Genomic DNA, 15,748 nt, shown 5'->3' on the forward strand with positions numbered 1-15,748 from the left:
TTTCACGTCATAGCTAAAGTGAATGAACTCAAGTATGTGCTGGTATTCATGACATGGACTTCTAAGATGAAGTCATTTGTTTGGGTAGCATTTGCAGATTTTCAGGGGAGTTTTTCGAGACAGATCTGGATGAAGCCTTGAGCAGCTTGGTTTACCCTCACAGCTGACCCTACTTTGAGCAGGGGTTTGGGCTACAGACTCCTGAGGTCATGCCAGCCTGAGTGATCCCATGTGAGACTGAGTCAGTCTGTGGGCAAGCTTAGGGCAGATAGCAGTTCTCAGAAGGGTTGTGTCAGTAGAAGAAGAAAAGCAGTTCCCAGTTTGTTAAGACCCAGGTTCTGGGAGAAATACTGCTAAGATTTACAGAGGGATGGTGGTGAAAAAGTACATAAGCCGTAAATATTTCCTGGTTTGGTGCCTCACCTGTGATCTTCCCCTGCCTTTCTTTGGTAGATATCTTGTGTGGGGGGGGAGAATGTGCTCACTTGGGTTTATCAGTGCAGATTTCCAGTTGTACTAACCCACAGGAGGTATCTCAACATGCATGAAAAGGCCCAGCAATGCCCTGTTGATGCAATTAAATGCCCCTCGGCATGTTGCAGAGCTGAGCTGGCTATGGGCTGAGATAGACTTCATCATGTGGAGTTCATAGCACCACTGGGCTCTTTTTGCACAGATCCTAAAGGGAGTAGGACAATCCAAGGAGTAAATGTACTTCCTATCCTTCCTAAGTCAAACAACTCAATGCAACCTCTGGCTGGTCAGAGGGCAGGCAGAGGGGGCAATCAGAACGTACATTCAGTTACTTCTGGTATCACTGTAATGACACCAGAATTGTTTTTCAAACAGTCACTTTAACTGAAATGGTTGGCCTCCTTGAGTGGAAACCCTGCAGCTTTTGACACCAGAAAGAAGAATTCTTCATACTGTAAACTAAGGCCTGAAAAGCGGGATAGGACTATTTATAGTTCTGATTTCCTCTGAATGGATGAGAAGCTAAACCTGACATTACAGAGTGAAAAGATCAAGTTATTTATATTTTTTATGATACCCCAAGCTGCTATTCAGTGATAAGACAGACAAAGAGGAGACTGTCATGGCAACCACTGCATGAACCACCCTGGAGACTTGTCTACCATCCAGAAAGGTCATAAAGCATCTGCAGCTTCAGGTTGAGTATAGAGCATAATTTTACTGAATATATATAAAGCAAAAACATCAGTATCTCAGTAACCTTACTGCAGCCTTATGAACAAAAGTAAAGGAGATGGGAAAGGACCGTGGCCAAAGGCCATAGGAGAGGCAGGATCCAGGTTTTAGGTGAGCTTAGGCTGTGACTTTGTGCTTTAGGGAGGTTATTCTTCCCCTGTACTCAGCTCTGGTCAGGCCACACCTTGAGTACTGTGTCCAGTTCTGGGCTCCTCAATTCAAGAGACATGTTGAGGTACTGGAACGTGTCTAGAGAAGGGCAACGAAGCTGGTGAGGAGCCTGGAACACAAACCTTATGAGGAGAGGCTGAGGGAGCTGGGGGTGTTTAGCCTGGAGAAGAGGAGGCTCAGGGGTGAACCCATTGTCTACAACTACCTGAGGGGAGGTTGTAAGCAGGTGGAGGTTGGTCTCTTCTCCCAGGCAACCAGCAGCAGAACAAGAGGACACGGTCTCAAGTTGTGCCAGGGGAGGTCTAGGCTGGATATTAGGAGGAAGTTCTTCACAAAGAGGGTGATTGCCCATTGGAATGGGCTGCCCAGGGAGGTGGTGGAGTCACCATCGCTGGAGACGTTCAAGAGGAGACTGGATGAGTGCCATGGTCTAGTTGATTGCTTAGGGCTGGGTGGTCGGTTGGACTGGATGATCTTGGAGGTCTCTTCTGACCTGGTTGATTCTATGATTCTATGACACTGGTGTCACAAGAAGTGCTCTCAGCATCCCTCATCTGCTGGTCACAAGTATGCATGCTTTCCTGCCCCTCTGGTCCCCATCTTCCTCTCTGTCATGCAGGCTGCGGTGCAGACACTTTCTGTGTTTTCTGTGTACCTGACATGCAGCTCTGCTGCCTTACTGCCAGGGAAGCTAATTTTTCTGGTTTACTTCAGGGGAATGTTTTCCTTTATTGTGCGATGAAGTGTGTGATTGAGGTGAAGTAAGGAACTGTTGTCAGCTCTGGCCCTGACTAGCCTGGAAAAAAGCAGAAGTATTCTGGAAAAAAGTAACAACGGAGTTGTCAAAGCCCTTGGGAGAGAAGATTCCTCTTCCCCTCTCTTGCCAAGAATGGCTGATTTCCCTAATTCCATCTCAATTAAGCAGATCATACATTTCAGCAGCAGAACTTGTACAACACTACTTTTCAAGGATTAGCCAGTCAATGAATAGAAGTTTGTGTGATTTTAGCAGGGGAGGCTGGAAAAGCTGAATATGTAGTTAACCTTAACCTTCAAATTTTAAGCAGTTTAATTAGACAGAAGGAGTCCTCTGGGTAAGCAGGCTGGTATCTTATTTTCACATAGTAAATTACTCCTGTTCAGTGTGGTAGGCACCTTGGCATAAAGGAGAATAGTCCGACATATCAATCAGAGAATGGTAGGAGTTGAAAAGGACTTCTGGGGACCATCTTGTCCCAACCCCCTTGCTAAAACAGGTTCTCCTAGATCAGATTGCACAGGACTCAGGCGGATTTTGAAAGTCTCCAGAGAAGGAAACTCCACGACCTCCCTGGGCAGCCTGTTCCAGTATTCTATCATCCTCACAGTAAAGAAATTTTGCCCTATGTTTACATAGAACTTACTTTGTTCTAGTCTGTGACCATTGTCCCTTGTCCTATCACTGGGCACCATCAGTAGACCATTGTGATGTAGGAGCCCAGGGTCTTGGTTTGGCAGAACAGTGACTGAGGGTTTGTGGAATACTGTAAAGCATGTGAGAACACATTTTATAACCTCTTGTGCAAGTTCATTTCTCTTCTAAATGCAGAAAGTCTCACCAAGTCCCTCTCGTTTAAGACAAGTTCCACATCTCTTTGATGCACTGCTTATTTTAAAACATAAAACACTTTTAAAACATGAGACACTTGTACAGCTACTTTTTCAGGATGTAACAGTGCCAGGTTTCTGTGTGGCTTACAAGTTGTTTTGGAAACATTCTGGTTGCGAGTGGGTTTTTTTTTTTTTGTTCTTTTTAAAACCCTTATCCTGAAGAGTTAACTCTCTGCTCTCCAAGTAAACATTTTCATTTTTACTTTAGGTTTTAAACTGGTAGGATTGTAGGGAAGGTCTGTTGGAAAGAAGCTGTTAGGGTCTTGCTAGCTTTGTTAATCCTCACTTTGACTTTTTTTGCCTTTTTTTTTTTTTTGCCTTATTTTTCACTCCCAAGAGGCACAATGCAAAAGCTGTGTGTAATTAGTGCTAGAGACTATCCGTGCTGTTCTAGGATAATATTGTCTTACCCTACTCTGCTCAGTACCTTGAACATAACCCAGAAAGCTTAATAGTTTTGAAACAGCTACTCTGAATCAGTATCCATAGTACTGGTGCCCTTGTCTCAGCAGCTAAACTGAAACAAAACTAGATTTTTGCCCTTGGACAGTGTTTGCTCTTTGAAAATCTTAAAGACCTTAATAAAAAAGAGTTTATACTTGTAAATGAAGTAAATAAGATACTGCTTGAAGTAAAATGAGGGCAGTAAGGACCTCATACCTTGACCTTTAAGTAGAACCCTCAAAATCTGTGCAACCTGCCCCATTCAGAAGAGTGAGAATCAGAAGGCCTTCTTCCACTAGACTGGCAGCTAGGTGGGATTGCAGCTCTAAGAAGCAGAAATATATTTTTTTCCTTGTAATGTCCACCCTATTGACCTCTGCCACTTCAGAGTGGGCTAGTCCCTTTCATTACTCATCTGTGGAAAGTGTGATGTTTATTCCTGGAAGTCTCTCATGTAGAATAGAGTTCTGGGTACTGGATGACTTCCCTTAAAATGCTCAGAAAACTTCCTTTTTATATATGATTAACCTCAACTCTATGGTATTTTATGATGTATCTCAAAGCCAGAGTAATAAAGTTTTCTCCAAAGTAAATGGAAAAAAAATGTTCTTCATAAAATACACCTGTATGAGAACATATATTAGTCACATAAAATAATCTCAGGATTATCTATATAACCTGAAAATTGTTGCTAAGAATTAATCCCCCAGAACTTCAAGTCAGAGCATCCTTTCCTGTTGTATGAGGCACAGGGGAGAGACTCTTTATATATCTGAAACCTTCATTTACTTCACAAAGTTCTACCAAATGAATTTGCCTTCTGAGAGCCACTTGCAGGGATCTATATTTGGGTTGTCTTGTCAGCCCTATCCCTGAGCCCCAACAGTTTAAATCATCATGCTAGGCAGCATAAGCTTTGTACTGCCATCGTCATGTATGGGTGGATGGTGAATTGCCTGTGATAATGTGACTTCTCCAGCAGTGATCCTACAGTACCCTACTGCTTACAGCAGGGACCATGCCTATTGAATGTGTCACTCTACTCCCCTTGGTGACCTTGGGAGTCCTCTCAGCCCTCACTTGTTTCCTGCCTCATCTCAGAGCAAGAAAACAGTTGCTAGGTGGCTACATCTAAAACTCCAGCTAAACCTCATGTTGCCATTTGGTCTTTGGATGAAGTCCTGGATTCCTCCAGCCTATGGCTGAAGAAACAGTGCAAACTAGGTGTGGAATTTCCACAGACTTCAAGGTGTTTGTTCAAGCACTGCAAAGGAGATGCAGAGTGAGGATCTGACAAGGAAGGCAAATGCTTTGAAACCAAGCAGCCATTCACCAGACTGTGCTCTGCTCTTAACCCCTGAAACAGCTGGCAGTGCCCGTGGGCTTGCCAAGACCGTTCACATGGATACCTGTAAAGAAAGCACTGAGGAGCTGTGACAGTTTTCTTTTAGCTGGATTATCTGTGCTTGAAGTACTCTTAAGAGTCACCTTCTCAGCCCCTCCTGGAACAATAATTGAAAAAATGAGGAAGCAGAGCAGCAAAATGACTGTAGCAAGTTTCTGTTCAATCAAGTTACACCGGGAGACAGCAGGAGTTAATGGTGAACCAAAGTAATAAAATCTGGATGAACACCAAGGTGCTGCCCATTTGCCTATGTGGATGTGGATGAGCTAAAGTGGCAAAGACCCCTGTGGTTGTTAGATATGAGGAAGGTACTTTTTTCTTAGCATCAGGATATGGATATAGTAAGAAGGGAAATAGTGAACTCTGCTACATGTCCCTCCACAACTCAACCCCAGCTTCAGGAGAGTGAAAAACACTGTTTTGCATCTTATTTAATGACATTCATTTCATTCTGCACAAAGCATTTATATTTTGTGAAAAACATAGTTTAAAAATAGATTTCTCTTGCACTTGAGACCCAAACTCATTATCACTTAATCACTGTTGTAATTCATTAGTTTCAATTTCCCAGGAACTGCTACCAGTAGTGATTTTTTCATCATGGCCAGAAAAAATTAAACTCTGTAGGAAACCATAAAATTGAAATCCTTTGAGGAAGCATGACCTGGATGCACAACAGAAGACTCTGACAGAATTCCAATCAGGGAAGTTTCTGCCATTCCTTCATGAGGGAAAAAAATAGGAATAACTGACAGTTTCCTGAAAGAATCACTAGGAAAGACAATAAAGACAAAACAGGCCTTGGTTGCCTGACTGTGCAACCAAAAAGGGAACTACAGCTTAGACATCAGATGGCAAAAACCAAAGCATCAGATTTCAGACTAAATAAAAAGGCCTTGAGAAGAGCGAACAGATAAGCATTGTTTTAGAACATAGCACTTGAAGGCCATACAGTACCATCCAGAAGGTCCTCAAAAAGTAGTACAACAAACAGTGTCAGGGACAGATATTGGGAACTTTCAGACTGAGTTGTTGTAGGACACCATAAACACCTTAAGGACTTCAACCAATGTAATCTAATTTTCCTTCTATCCAGCTAAAGCTCTTTCTCTTAATACCAGCACCAGCTTAGTGCATGAGTAAAGGCCAGAAGGAGATTTACAGGTGTTCAGGGAACTGAAGCAATAACCTGAAGGAATTACATCTCACACACACCTCTGTAAAGCACAATGTGTGGTGGCAAATGCAACAGCCTCAGCTCCTCTGCTGTGGTAGTCACTGCACTCCGTTACAATACCCAGGGCTCACTCCCCTGGGGCAGGAAACAGCTAACCTGTCCTGTGCAATAGCTAGGAGCATTAGCATCTGGAAGTAGGAAAGTCAGTAACAACTGCCTTGGAGTGATCCCATCTTCGTGGCGAGGAAAGGGCTGAGGGTAGCAAAATAGCAATAAAGTCGGACAGGGCTGCTTGCTGCAAAGGTCTGTGCAATCATGGTCATGACAACTGTGATATCAAGCCATAGACTTATATCAAAGGAGGGAAACATCAATGGGAGGTTTGGTTAGGAGACTGTGGAGTTATAATCTTAAGTCTTAAAATGGAACTACAAAACTGGGATCACTCCTATGATGACAAATCTCACAGTTTGACAGAATCTAGAATGGTAAGAGCATCTCAAGCACATGCAAGCAGGGCTTCTGAGGATGGTTGTGTTCTCAGTAGTCCTCCATGAACACAATTGGAATTTGTATCTCTGGATTCAAATGTCTCTGAATGATTGCACAGATATCAAACGCAGTGAATGGGACTAACAGCATCCTTAGGGAAGAAGAAACTGAAGTAATTGGGTCCCTAAGCAGTCCCTGTAAGCAGTGAGAAAATGGAAATTGGGTGGTTTGTCCATGTGACCAGACAACAGGACTAGCAAATACTATTCTGTGTGGAAAAATCAATGAGGAAAGGAAGACAGAATGCCCAAGGACAGGGTCACTCAAAACCAGCAGCATCTGGATGGAGAAATGATGGGGAAATCTAAAGAATATATGAAACATGAAGACAGATTCTTGTCAGTGCCTAAAGATGGAGCTCTTCAGAGCATGTTGGTGTAGTAAAGAGAAAGATGAGACAATCATAAATATTTATAGCAGCTCATAACCTGGCCATGTCTTGTTTGCTTATTGAGTTGTTCAAAGGACAGAAAACAGAGTACGGTCAATCCTAATAAGTTCTAATACATTGAGTAATGGTCCATTTCTGTTTGTACTTGTTTGAAAGCCACCCAAAAATGTCCCAGCAGAGCTGTGCATCTCTGTACTACAAATTCCAGCCTACCAACAAATATGCTTGATTTTGTTACCTTCTATGACCTCTCAGAGCAGACCAAGAACAGTCCAGTTTCTACAAAACACCTGCTGAAAACTCCTGTCCTTAAGCTAGAGCATCTTTTGTACCCAGGCTGCTTTAGGTATATTATTCCTGGTGATTTGTCATGTTTTATGCTATTAACTGTGTATTAGAGAAGTAGCTGTGTGACAAGAAGACACTTCTGTGGGGATGTTACTGACACTGAGGGGTTTGGACTAATATTCTGTTATCTAAAATTCAAGTTCCCAAATAGCAGAGCTTCCAAGCACAGAAACAATCACTAGTCACAATCCAAGTGATCTGCTCCTGTATGTAAACGTGTACAGGTGCAGCCTACTCTCGTACATACACCTGCAACTTGGCATGCCAAAGTAAACATGTGGTTCTTAACAGGAAAAAAAAAAAAAAGACCTTAAAAAACATCATGTGCACAAAGGGCTTTATTTAATTGCTTGAAATTTTAGTGACTTCAGACTCTTGGGGTTTGCTTCATTCTCTAGAACAGCAATGAGTTTTGTCTTTATTTTTGTTTCCTGTGTTAGAGCTATAGAAATAGTTCATGGTAGTTTAATGAAAATCCCTGATTGAAATATGGTTCTTATTATGGAAAAAGAAAAAAGTTTGCTGAGCGTTTATTTTTTCAGTTATAGAGAAAACCAAGAGAAAGGAGTTGTTTTGCCTGAAGTACATTTTAAATTCCACATTGCAGCCTGATATCAGTTCACAAGCTGAGACTGATCTGTTCCTGCTGATCCAAGACTGGTTGTTGTTAGGAATGACTTCTGAGAATTACACAGCCTTTGCCTCTTTAAAAAGTGCCTCTGTTGGTGTATTCAGCCAAAACTAGCAACCTGCTGGGCCTGGGCTAGGAGTAAGGGAGAAGTAAAAGGAGGAAATGCCTTTTTTTGGGAATGAACTATGAAGCTGAATGAGAGACAAGCTTGAGCATTTCCTTCCAGTGGGATACTTTGCATGCTGGAGAACAAAAGCAAGTGCATGAAGCCAAGGGAGAGGAGAGCCAGCACATGCCTCCCTGAGGTGCTGGAGACCCTGCTTTGTCGAGGAACTGATAACCAGGCAGACGGGGTGTGGAGCTGGAGACATTTAACAGGGCTGTGAATTATGGCAGACTGAGGAAGTGGAATCACAATAGCTGAGCTTTGTGTCCACAGCTCTGATTTGTTGCCTGGAAAACAGAGAGAAGGAAGATGCAGAGCTGCTGAGGGCACTGCTGTGTGGGTGTGAGCTGGTTTTGCTCTTCAAGGACTCCTGATGTGCTCCTGTGGCAGGAACAGTGCAGCTCTGGGGCTCCACTTCTGGGGCACCACCAGTAAGCAGGCTTTTTTTAGAATCTGCTGCAGATTTCCCTAGACTTGTCCGTCTCTGTGAAGGTGTGTTCATACATACAGACACAGACCATTTATGAGACTATGAAACTGAAGCAGATGGATCCTGCAGAGCCATCTCTTTTTCTCTGCCTTGGGTCAATGTGAAATTTTCTTCAGTGGACAGGGAATTTTGTCAAGCTTAGCAGCCAAGAGCACTATAATACCATGTGAGATTTGGGCTACACAATGCCAATAGCATGCTGTTATAAAGGAGGACAATTTGAAAAACTGTGCAATGTGGTGCAGATTGTATTTTGCCACTTAAAGGAAGGTGCTGTCACTGTATAACACAATGGGAGGGAGAAGACAGGGGAAATACAAATAGGCTGTACTCACGCTGCCTGCGTGACCCAGGTCAGAGACCACACACATTGTAATGAAACAGTAATTTCTATTTCTTTTTTTTTCTTCAAAGAACTTTTTCCATGGTGACCAAACTAGATTCCAGCATGGAGAGTCACAAGGTCAGCCCCATCTGTATTGCAGATATGCATATCCTTAGGGGCAGATGGGCTTGTGATGAAATGTTTGGCTTTGAACTGACTTTTTTTTTTCCATAACATTGTTTCTATCACTGTCACAACACTCTGCTACCTTGAGCTCACTGTTCAGAAAGCCAGACACTTCTTCTCTAGTGTTTCTCTGAAGAATCTCACTGCCTTTGGCCCTCTCTTTGTGCTTTTTTGTGTTAGTCTGTGGAAATACTGGACAATCACAGAATACAAGATATGTGAGCCAAACCCACCAGTCTTTTTACCATAGAGCTCAACAAAAGCAATTGCTGTCTTTTTTGTTTTCATCAGTCCTGTACCTGGAAGGATCTGTTCTTGTATTTGAGGATGTCTTCAAACTGGTTGCCTTCTACTGTGTCAGTAGGTGAGTTGGATTCATTGCTTTCATGGAGCAGTTGCTTTGCTCTACCCTCTAGACTGCCCTTCCCCTGTACCCAGTCGCAGCGTAGCCCCTGCCATTCCCTCTGCTTTACTCTAACCTGCCAGACGAGGAAGTATTTCAGATACTAATAACTGTGATGTGGCTGGATCACCTAGTTTCTAGCCAGGCATACTATAACCACAACTGTTCTTGAGGCTGAAAGCTGTGTCTGAAGGTTTGCAGGGCTGAATGCAGAAACAACTGAGGCATAGAAGTGGGGCTTGCAGGGCAAGGAGGGAAAGGGTCTTGGATTAACAGTCTGTTATGTAAGCAGCTTTACGCATCCACACACACCTGGCAGCAACTCAGCAAATCCACTAGTGCCCTGTTGTCTGTGAGACTCAGAGCACTTAATCATCTATGGGGAATCTGTCAGGGAAATAGCCCTGAAACAGTTGCTGTTCTTTGGCCACAATTTTAAAAGAAAATAACATAGCAAAGAAAAGACTTTGGGTTTTTGCTCAGCACAGAAATACCAGACATAGTGGGCATGGAGACTGGAAAGACCTGTGAGGTCATTTTCCTTAGAACAAGGATCGATTGGTAGCTGATGAGTCTCTCTGTGTAATAAACCTGTGTGCCTGCAGTCTTCTCTAATCTGTGTGGTTGTGCAAGCACATTGCAGCAATACCTCCACAACCTGTTAATTCCATTTCTGTTGCAGAAGACCTGGTTTTGAGTTGGATATAAACTTTTGACCTCTCTATAAGCTTAGATGACTCTTCAAGCAGTTATTTCCGTTTAAGAGGAGAAAGCAGATGCAGAATATGTTTAGAGGGTAGTTGTGTTAGTGATTTTTTTGGGCCACATAGCAGCAACAGTGTATCTATGGTATGATACAGCGTGCAGCAGCTTACCCAGCCAGTAATATTCATGCTATTTTGAAGGCTGCTTCTGCAGCCAGCTGAGTTCAGTGCTGCTGGGCCAGGACTCCTACCTGCATGCAAGGGACCATGCTCTGTCTCACCCCCATCAACTAAAAGATGTTTTTCTAGATCTGTACACACGCCCTTGTAGAATGGCCATAAATTACTCCCTGCACCCATGTAAAATTTTCTGTCTTACTGTGGTGGTTTGAAACTGTCTTTTTAATTTTTCCTTGCAAAGTTCAGAACAGAGAAAGTGAAAGAATGTAAATAAGTCACTATTGGGTGTAAGAAAGCAAAATAACGATTGTTCTAAACACTTCCATTGGATAGATAGAAATGTTTAAGAACTATTACCCAAAACAAAGTAGGCACTCTGCACATTCTGCGTTCGGCAGTGGGGGCAGTTGCTGGGCTGTCTGGCTGCTGTTTCTTCTTCTCTTCTGGCTGAAGATAACACACTGACCTTGGCAGTTAAGTTAACAACTTTCTGCTCTAACTAAACTCTGCTTCTCTGTCCAGGGGGGTCTGGGGGGGGAAGCTCCTGGGAGAGGGAGGCCCCCTTTGGGAGGGTCCCCTTGGGGGGAAGCAAAGGGAGCTTGGTTGTGTTTTTCTGTTGATTGTATATATTTGTAAGTGTTGTGAATTTTGTGTATTTGTACATATTCATTGCATTTCATCTGCTTGTAAATACAGTTTTTCATTTGCTTCCAGACTGGGCTAGCCTGGTTATTGTTGGTGGGGGGGGAATTTCAGCTCACACCGACACACTTTTTATTTTCTGTCTTACCAAGGCAAAGAACCCAAATGCAAACAAAAATTGGACATCTCTAGTCAAATGACTGATAGGAGGGAAAATAATGCTCACTTCTGCTTTCCTCCAGACACGATCATGGCTTAAGAGTCCCAGAAAGAAATAAAAGGTTTTTTTCTGCTAGCTCCTGTGATAGATGTTACTTCTGAGTGTCAAATAGACATTCAGGTGCTTCATGTGACTTCTCAAGTCGCTGTCAAAGTGCAAGATAAATTGGGAATAATTTTCTGAGAGAAGCAGGTAACAATAAATAATTTTCTGAGAGAAGCAGGTAACAATAAATAATTTTCTGAGAGAAGCAGGCTGCTTAGGCACTGACCTATCATGCTGGCATCTTGTAGGAACTCTCTGTGACGGTGAATGGAGAGGTCTGCTCTCAGGGCTGTAGCAAGTAGTCATTTCTAAATAGCTGAAAACAGCTTATTAAGCCTGACAGGTCTCTCAAAAGAAAGTTTGGCCTGGCTAGATTACCTTATATTATAAAAATAACACCTATAGGTAGCAGGTGACACGGTGGCTTGTCTGCAAGCTGCTGCCCCATGAATAAAACCAGATTTTATTTATTAGGGTAATGTCTTAATTTTCCCAGATTTTTAGATGTAGGTTTCTGGGGGAAAGGAGAGGAAACAAAAAAAGGCAAAGCAAATAAAATAGAAGGGAATTACTCATGAATATAACAATCATGAAACAAGCAAGCAGAAGGTCCATGGACCCTCTTCCTCTTTTAACCATATCTGTTATGAAGGAAAAGTAATCCTGGAATCACATCAGCTTATGTCAAATGATGTGATAACAGAATGCTCAGTGGTACACAGAGAACCCATGGAGCACACAGTACATCAGTGAGATGTAGCTGTTAATAAGGGCAAACATAGCCCTCCTGCATTTCTCTGCCAACAGACTGGTCCTCCCCAGCACTGTGTCACACACGTTTTTGGGGTCTGGGTCTGTGTGACAGAGATCACATACTCACAAAGCCAGCTTTTTCTAAAACAATTTCCTGCAGCTTGCAGAACATTGTGCTAACCTTCTCGGTGTGTAATATGATCCTGCACCATTCCTTGCTACATTTTGGAGACACTTACTTCTGGCTTTTCTAGACATTGTTAGAACAGGAATTGAGGTAGAAGCTGGTTTAGCGAATTGTCATTGGCGAAGAGGCAAACCTGAACAGTTCACTGCCAGCCCAAGAGCTCCATTAAATTGAGACTTGGGTGTGTTTCAGTGAAACCCAACTAATGGCTTCTGAGAAACTGTATTTGTTGTCAGTAAAACTACAGCATCTTTCCAGAGACAAGGAATCAGAAGTCTGAGAGGGGAGAGCAGAGGGATAGATGTGTTTTCCCAGTTTCATGCAGCACGTCATCACTGTCCGTGAGTTCACCCAGGGGCTACCCTTCACCAGGAGGGGTCTTTCTTCCCCAATCCCACTGAGTCTTGTGGTGTCCATGTGCCTTTTACACTGATCTTTAGAGAGCAAGCAGGGTGGGGTCAAAAGAAAGGAAAGGATTGCAAATCCCCCCAACACCGAGAAAAAAAAAAAGTTTTTTCTAATGACAGTAGTTACAATTTGCAACACCTTACTTTTCATGGGAAACTATTTCAACCCTTGTGGCCTCCCCTGCGGTGAGAGGCGTTCCTGCTGTTTTCAGAGGAGGAAGTCAAAATGCAGTAACTAAGCCAGTGGCACAGCAGGAAGCATTGCCACAAAAGCTGGGCCATCTCTTTTGAAAGCAGAGCAACCCAAGCTGTCACCATGTCTATAATATTTTCCTGGCTGTGAGATCTTCCTCTGACAGCATCCAGAACATTTGCAGAATAGGGTTGAAATTGTGAACCAATTCAGTCACTAAAACCAAGAGTTAATCTGGAGTTCCTATCACCTGTGGGGTTTATTCTTTTGTTGTTTTGGTTTTGTTTTTTTCCTTTTTTTTTACTGTGTTTCTTTCTACAGAGATTTGCTGCCCTTCACGCTGAAGTTGCCACAAGCAATAATAGAAGCCAATAGCTTTCAAGACCTTGAAATTATCTCTAGTCTTGGAATAGGTAAGTCTCTCAAATCAGACAGAGTTTCACTCAAACTTCTTAGAAACCTGATGCCTTGCAGCTGAGGGGACAGATGAACCATTATTTTCAAAGTAGCTGAGGAGGCCTGAATGCAAGAGAGATGTTTTCAGCCTTTGTGTTTATAGAACTGCATTGCACCTGCCCCTGTGGACATAAACCTCCACTTGGACTTCTGTGCACGGCATGGGCCCTATTGTCCAACTGTGTAAACTGAGGCTTTCAACAACTGAAGCATGGCACAGCCTCTCAGATAGCTTACACACATTGGATATAGTTGGCATCTGAGGTACATGAAAAGAGGAAAACACCTTTGTGATTTCCCCTTCTGATGTGTGGGGGCAATGCTGATGGAAGTATGATATTTTTAAATTTTGCTATTTCTGCTGCTTCTTGCAGGATTTCTAGTTGGTCCCGGTGTGTTCTCTTGCCTCACACTAATCAGACACAAAAAGGAATGTTATTTTTAGTGACAGCACCAAACAGGCAAATTTTAGTTAAGATGTATAAAGTGACAGAGGTGGGAAATGCAGCCCTGTAAACTAAAGAAGGTCTTTCCTATTCCTTCCCATTTAACACCCTCTACTCAAGACAGCTGTTTCAGTTAGCCACTCTCATGCTACTTTGTTTCTCAGTTTTTCTTCAGCCACTGAAAACAGCCAAGCTACGGTGAAAGCTGAAGAGAGCCGAAGAGAACTCCCTTACAGATACTCACTCGAGCACTCTAAAGTTTCAGAGATCTATTTTTGGATCTTTGGCATTATGCCATGGGCAAACCCCACTAGTTTCAGTTCATGCAGCTTTGTTGAATTTGACCACGGGATTTGCCTCTAAACACTTTCAGTGTCTTCTATTTTGAATATGTTCCAATTTATCAAAGCATGCTTCAATGTAGGTGCCCACCCAGCACTCGCTGCTTCAAAAAAGGTACTTTGCTGCTTGAGATAGCAAGTTTCAAGCCTACTTTTTATTTCATTATAACAAGTATAAACATTTGGATTATAATGCAAAAAGTGTATCATGATTCTCAAACCTTCAGCCCAATTTGAGCCAGCAGAGGTGATCCTGACTCAGCCAGTGGCCTCCAGCAACTTCTGAAAGGAAGGATTAACTGAAGCATGAGCACCAAAGCAGTGTTAGTTGCAGACTCCTTCCTTCTCTCCTGTGCATTGGCAGTCATAAAAATGGTGATATTTGGAGGTTTGCTTGTCACAGTACATTGCATGCCAGGAAAATTTCTGACCACAGAAGAAAACCTGCTGTTGTGTAAAGATTTTCTGGGAAACAATCCTAACTTCTTAGAGTGCTGTTCTCTCTTAGTAAAGTCAGGCCAGAGTAATGAATGATGCTCTTTACTGCTTCATAGAGCAAAATTTTATAGATACAAAAACAATAATTGCTGCCCAAAATGTAAAGCTAGCACTCGTTGAAGTTCTCCTCTGTTGCTGTTTATTTATTACAAAGTGGTATGTTTTCTGAGAGGGGTAGCAGTAAGATGTCTACCTGCAGGCTGGGTTGTTCCAGCCTGCAGATAGACATCTTACTGGCTGTTATCTATATTTCCAAAGAAGATGTACTGCCGACCCTCTAGTCCTGACCTCACTGGTCAGAAGATATTTTAGCAGGAGAATTAGTGTGATTGCTCAGCACAAAGAGCATATGCCATCACAGATGTGCCCAAAGTCCCAAAGAACTGCTTAATTATCCCTCCCAGAGTGTAAACTAAGGAAAGAGACAGCGTGGCTGGCAGGACCACCTTACCTGATCCTTCACAAACTGAGTGGAGCATTGCATTTTCGTCACAGTGTCTTACACTGGCCACTACTGAGAAAACAAAGCAAAACAAAACCCCCCCAAAAACCTGAAAAACAACTCCCCTATTGTGGAGCGGTTTACTCACCATTTCCACAGCATTATATTCTGACTTAAACAAGCAAATTCCACTGTCCTGCATTTGCTGATACCCAATAGATTTGGAGCATTTAAAGGAAATCATTCACCAGACATTCTCAGACTTGAGGGACTGACAACGTGATGTAATTATGTGGGATTGCATCTGCTTGTCTAATCCTGAATTCTCTTGTGAGGAGTGCTGCTGTTCCTGGCAACACTTTCATTTTATATTTCTTTGTTGTCTTCCCTCTCATGGTAGGAAATCAGAGAATAAAGCTGTTCTAAACTCAACTTCCCTAAGAAAGTATGCTGACATGCTGCTAAAGCCAAATTAACCATGAACACTAGCCTATGCTGCTCAAGACTAAATTGTCAGTTTTATCCTGTTGGCAATGGACAGTCTTTTAACCTACCTGTGCATGGCTTACTCTGTGCCTGTATTATGGAAATGCTTGGTTAGAGGGAGTGGAGGGGCAGGGACAAGTCAGCCTGCCCATGCTGCCCTGCCTGTAGCACTTGCATCCTCTGGAGAGAAGGGAACAGTC

The 15,748-nt window shown here is 42.8% G+C and overlaps 1 protein-coding gene across 1 annotated transcript in view; it reads left to right on the plus strand.

Annotated features, from left to right (window-relative positions):
* Window positions 1–15,748, plus strand: part of LOC128981723 (ras and Rab interactor 3-like) — a 148,656-nt gene that overhangs the window by 113,211 nt on the left and 19,697 nt on the right. Inside the window, exons 21-22 of the mRNA XM_054400658.1 lie at window positions 9,437–9,509; window positions 13,201–13,292. Of these exons, the coding sequence (XP_054256633.1) occupies window positions 9,437–9,509; window positions 13,201–13,292 (165 nt within the window). The remainder of the gene's footprint in view (window positions 1–9,436; window positions 9,510–13,200; window positions 13,293–15,748) is intronic.

The sequence above is a fragment of the Indicator indicator genome, chromosome 4, assembly GCF_027791375.1.
Source record: "Indicator indicator isolate 239-I01 chromosome 4, UM_Iind_1.1, whole genome shotgun sequence".
Taxonomy (NCBI): Eukaryota; Metazoa; Chordata; class Aves; order Piciformes; family Indicatoridae; genus Indicator; species Indicator indicator.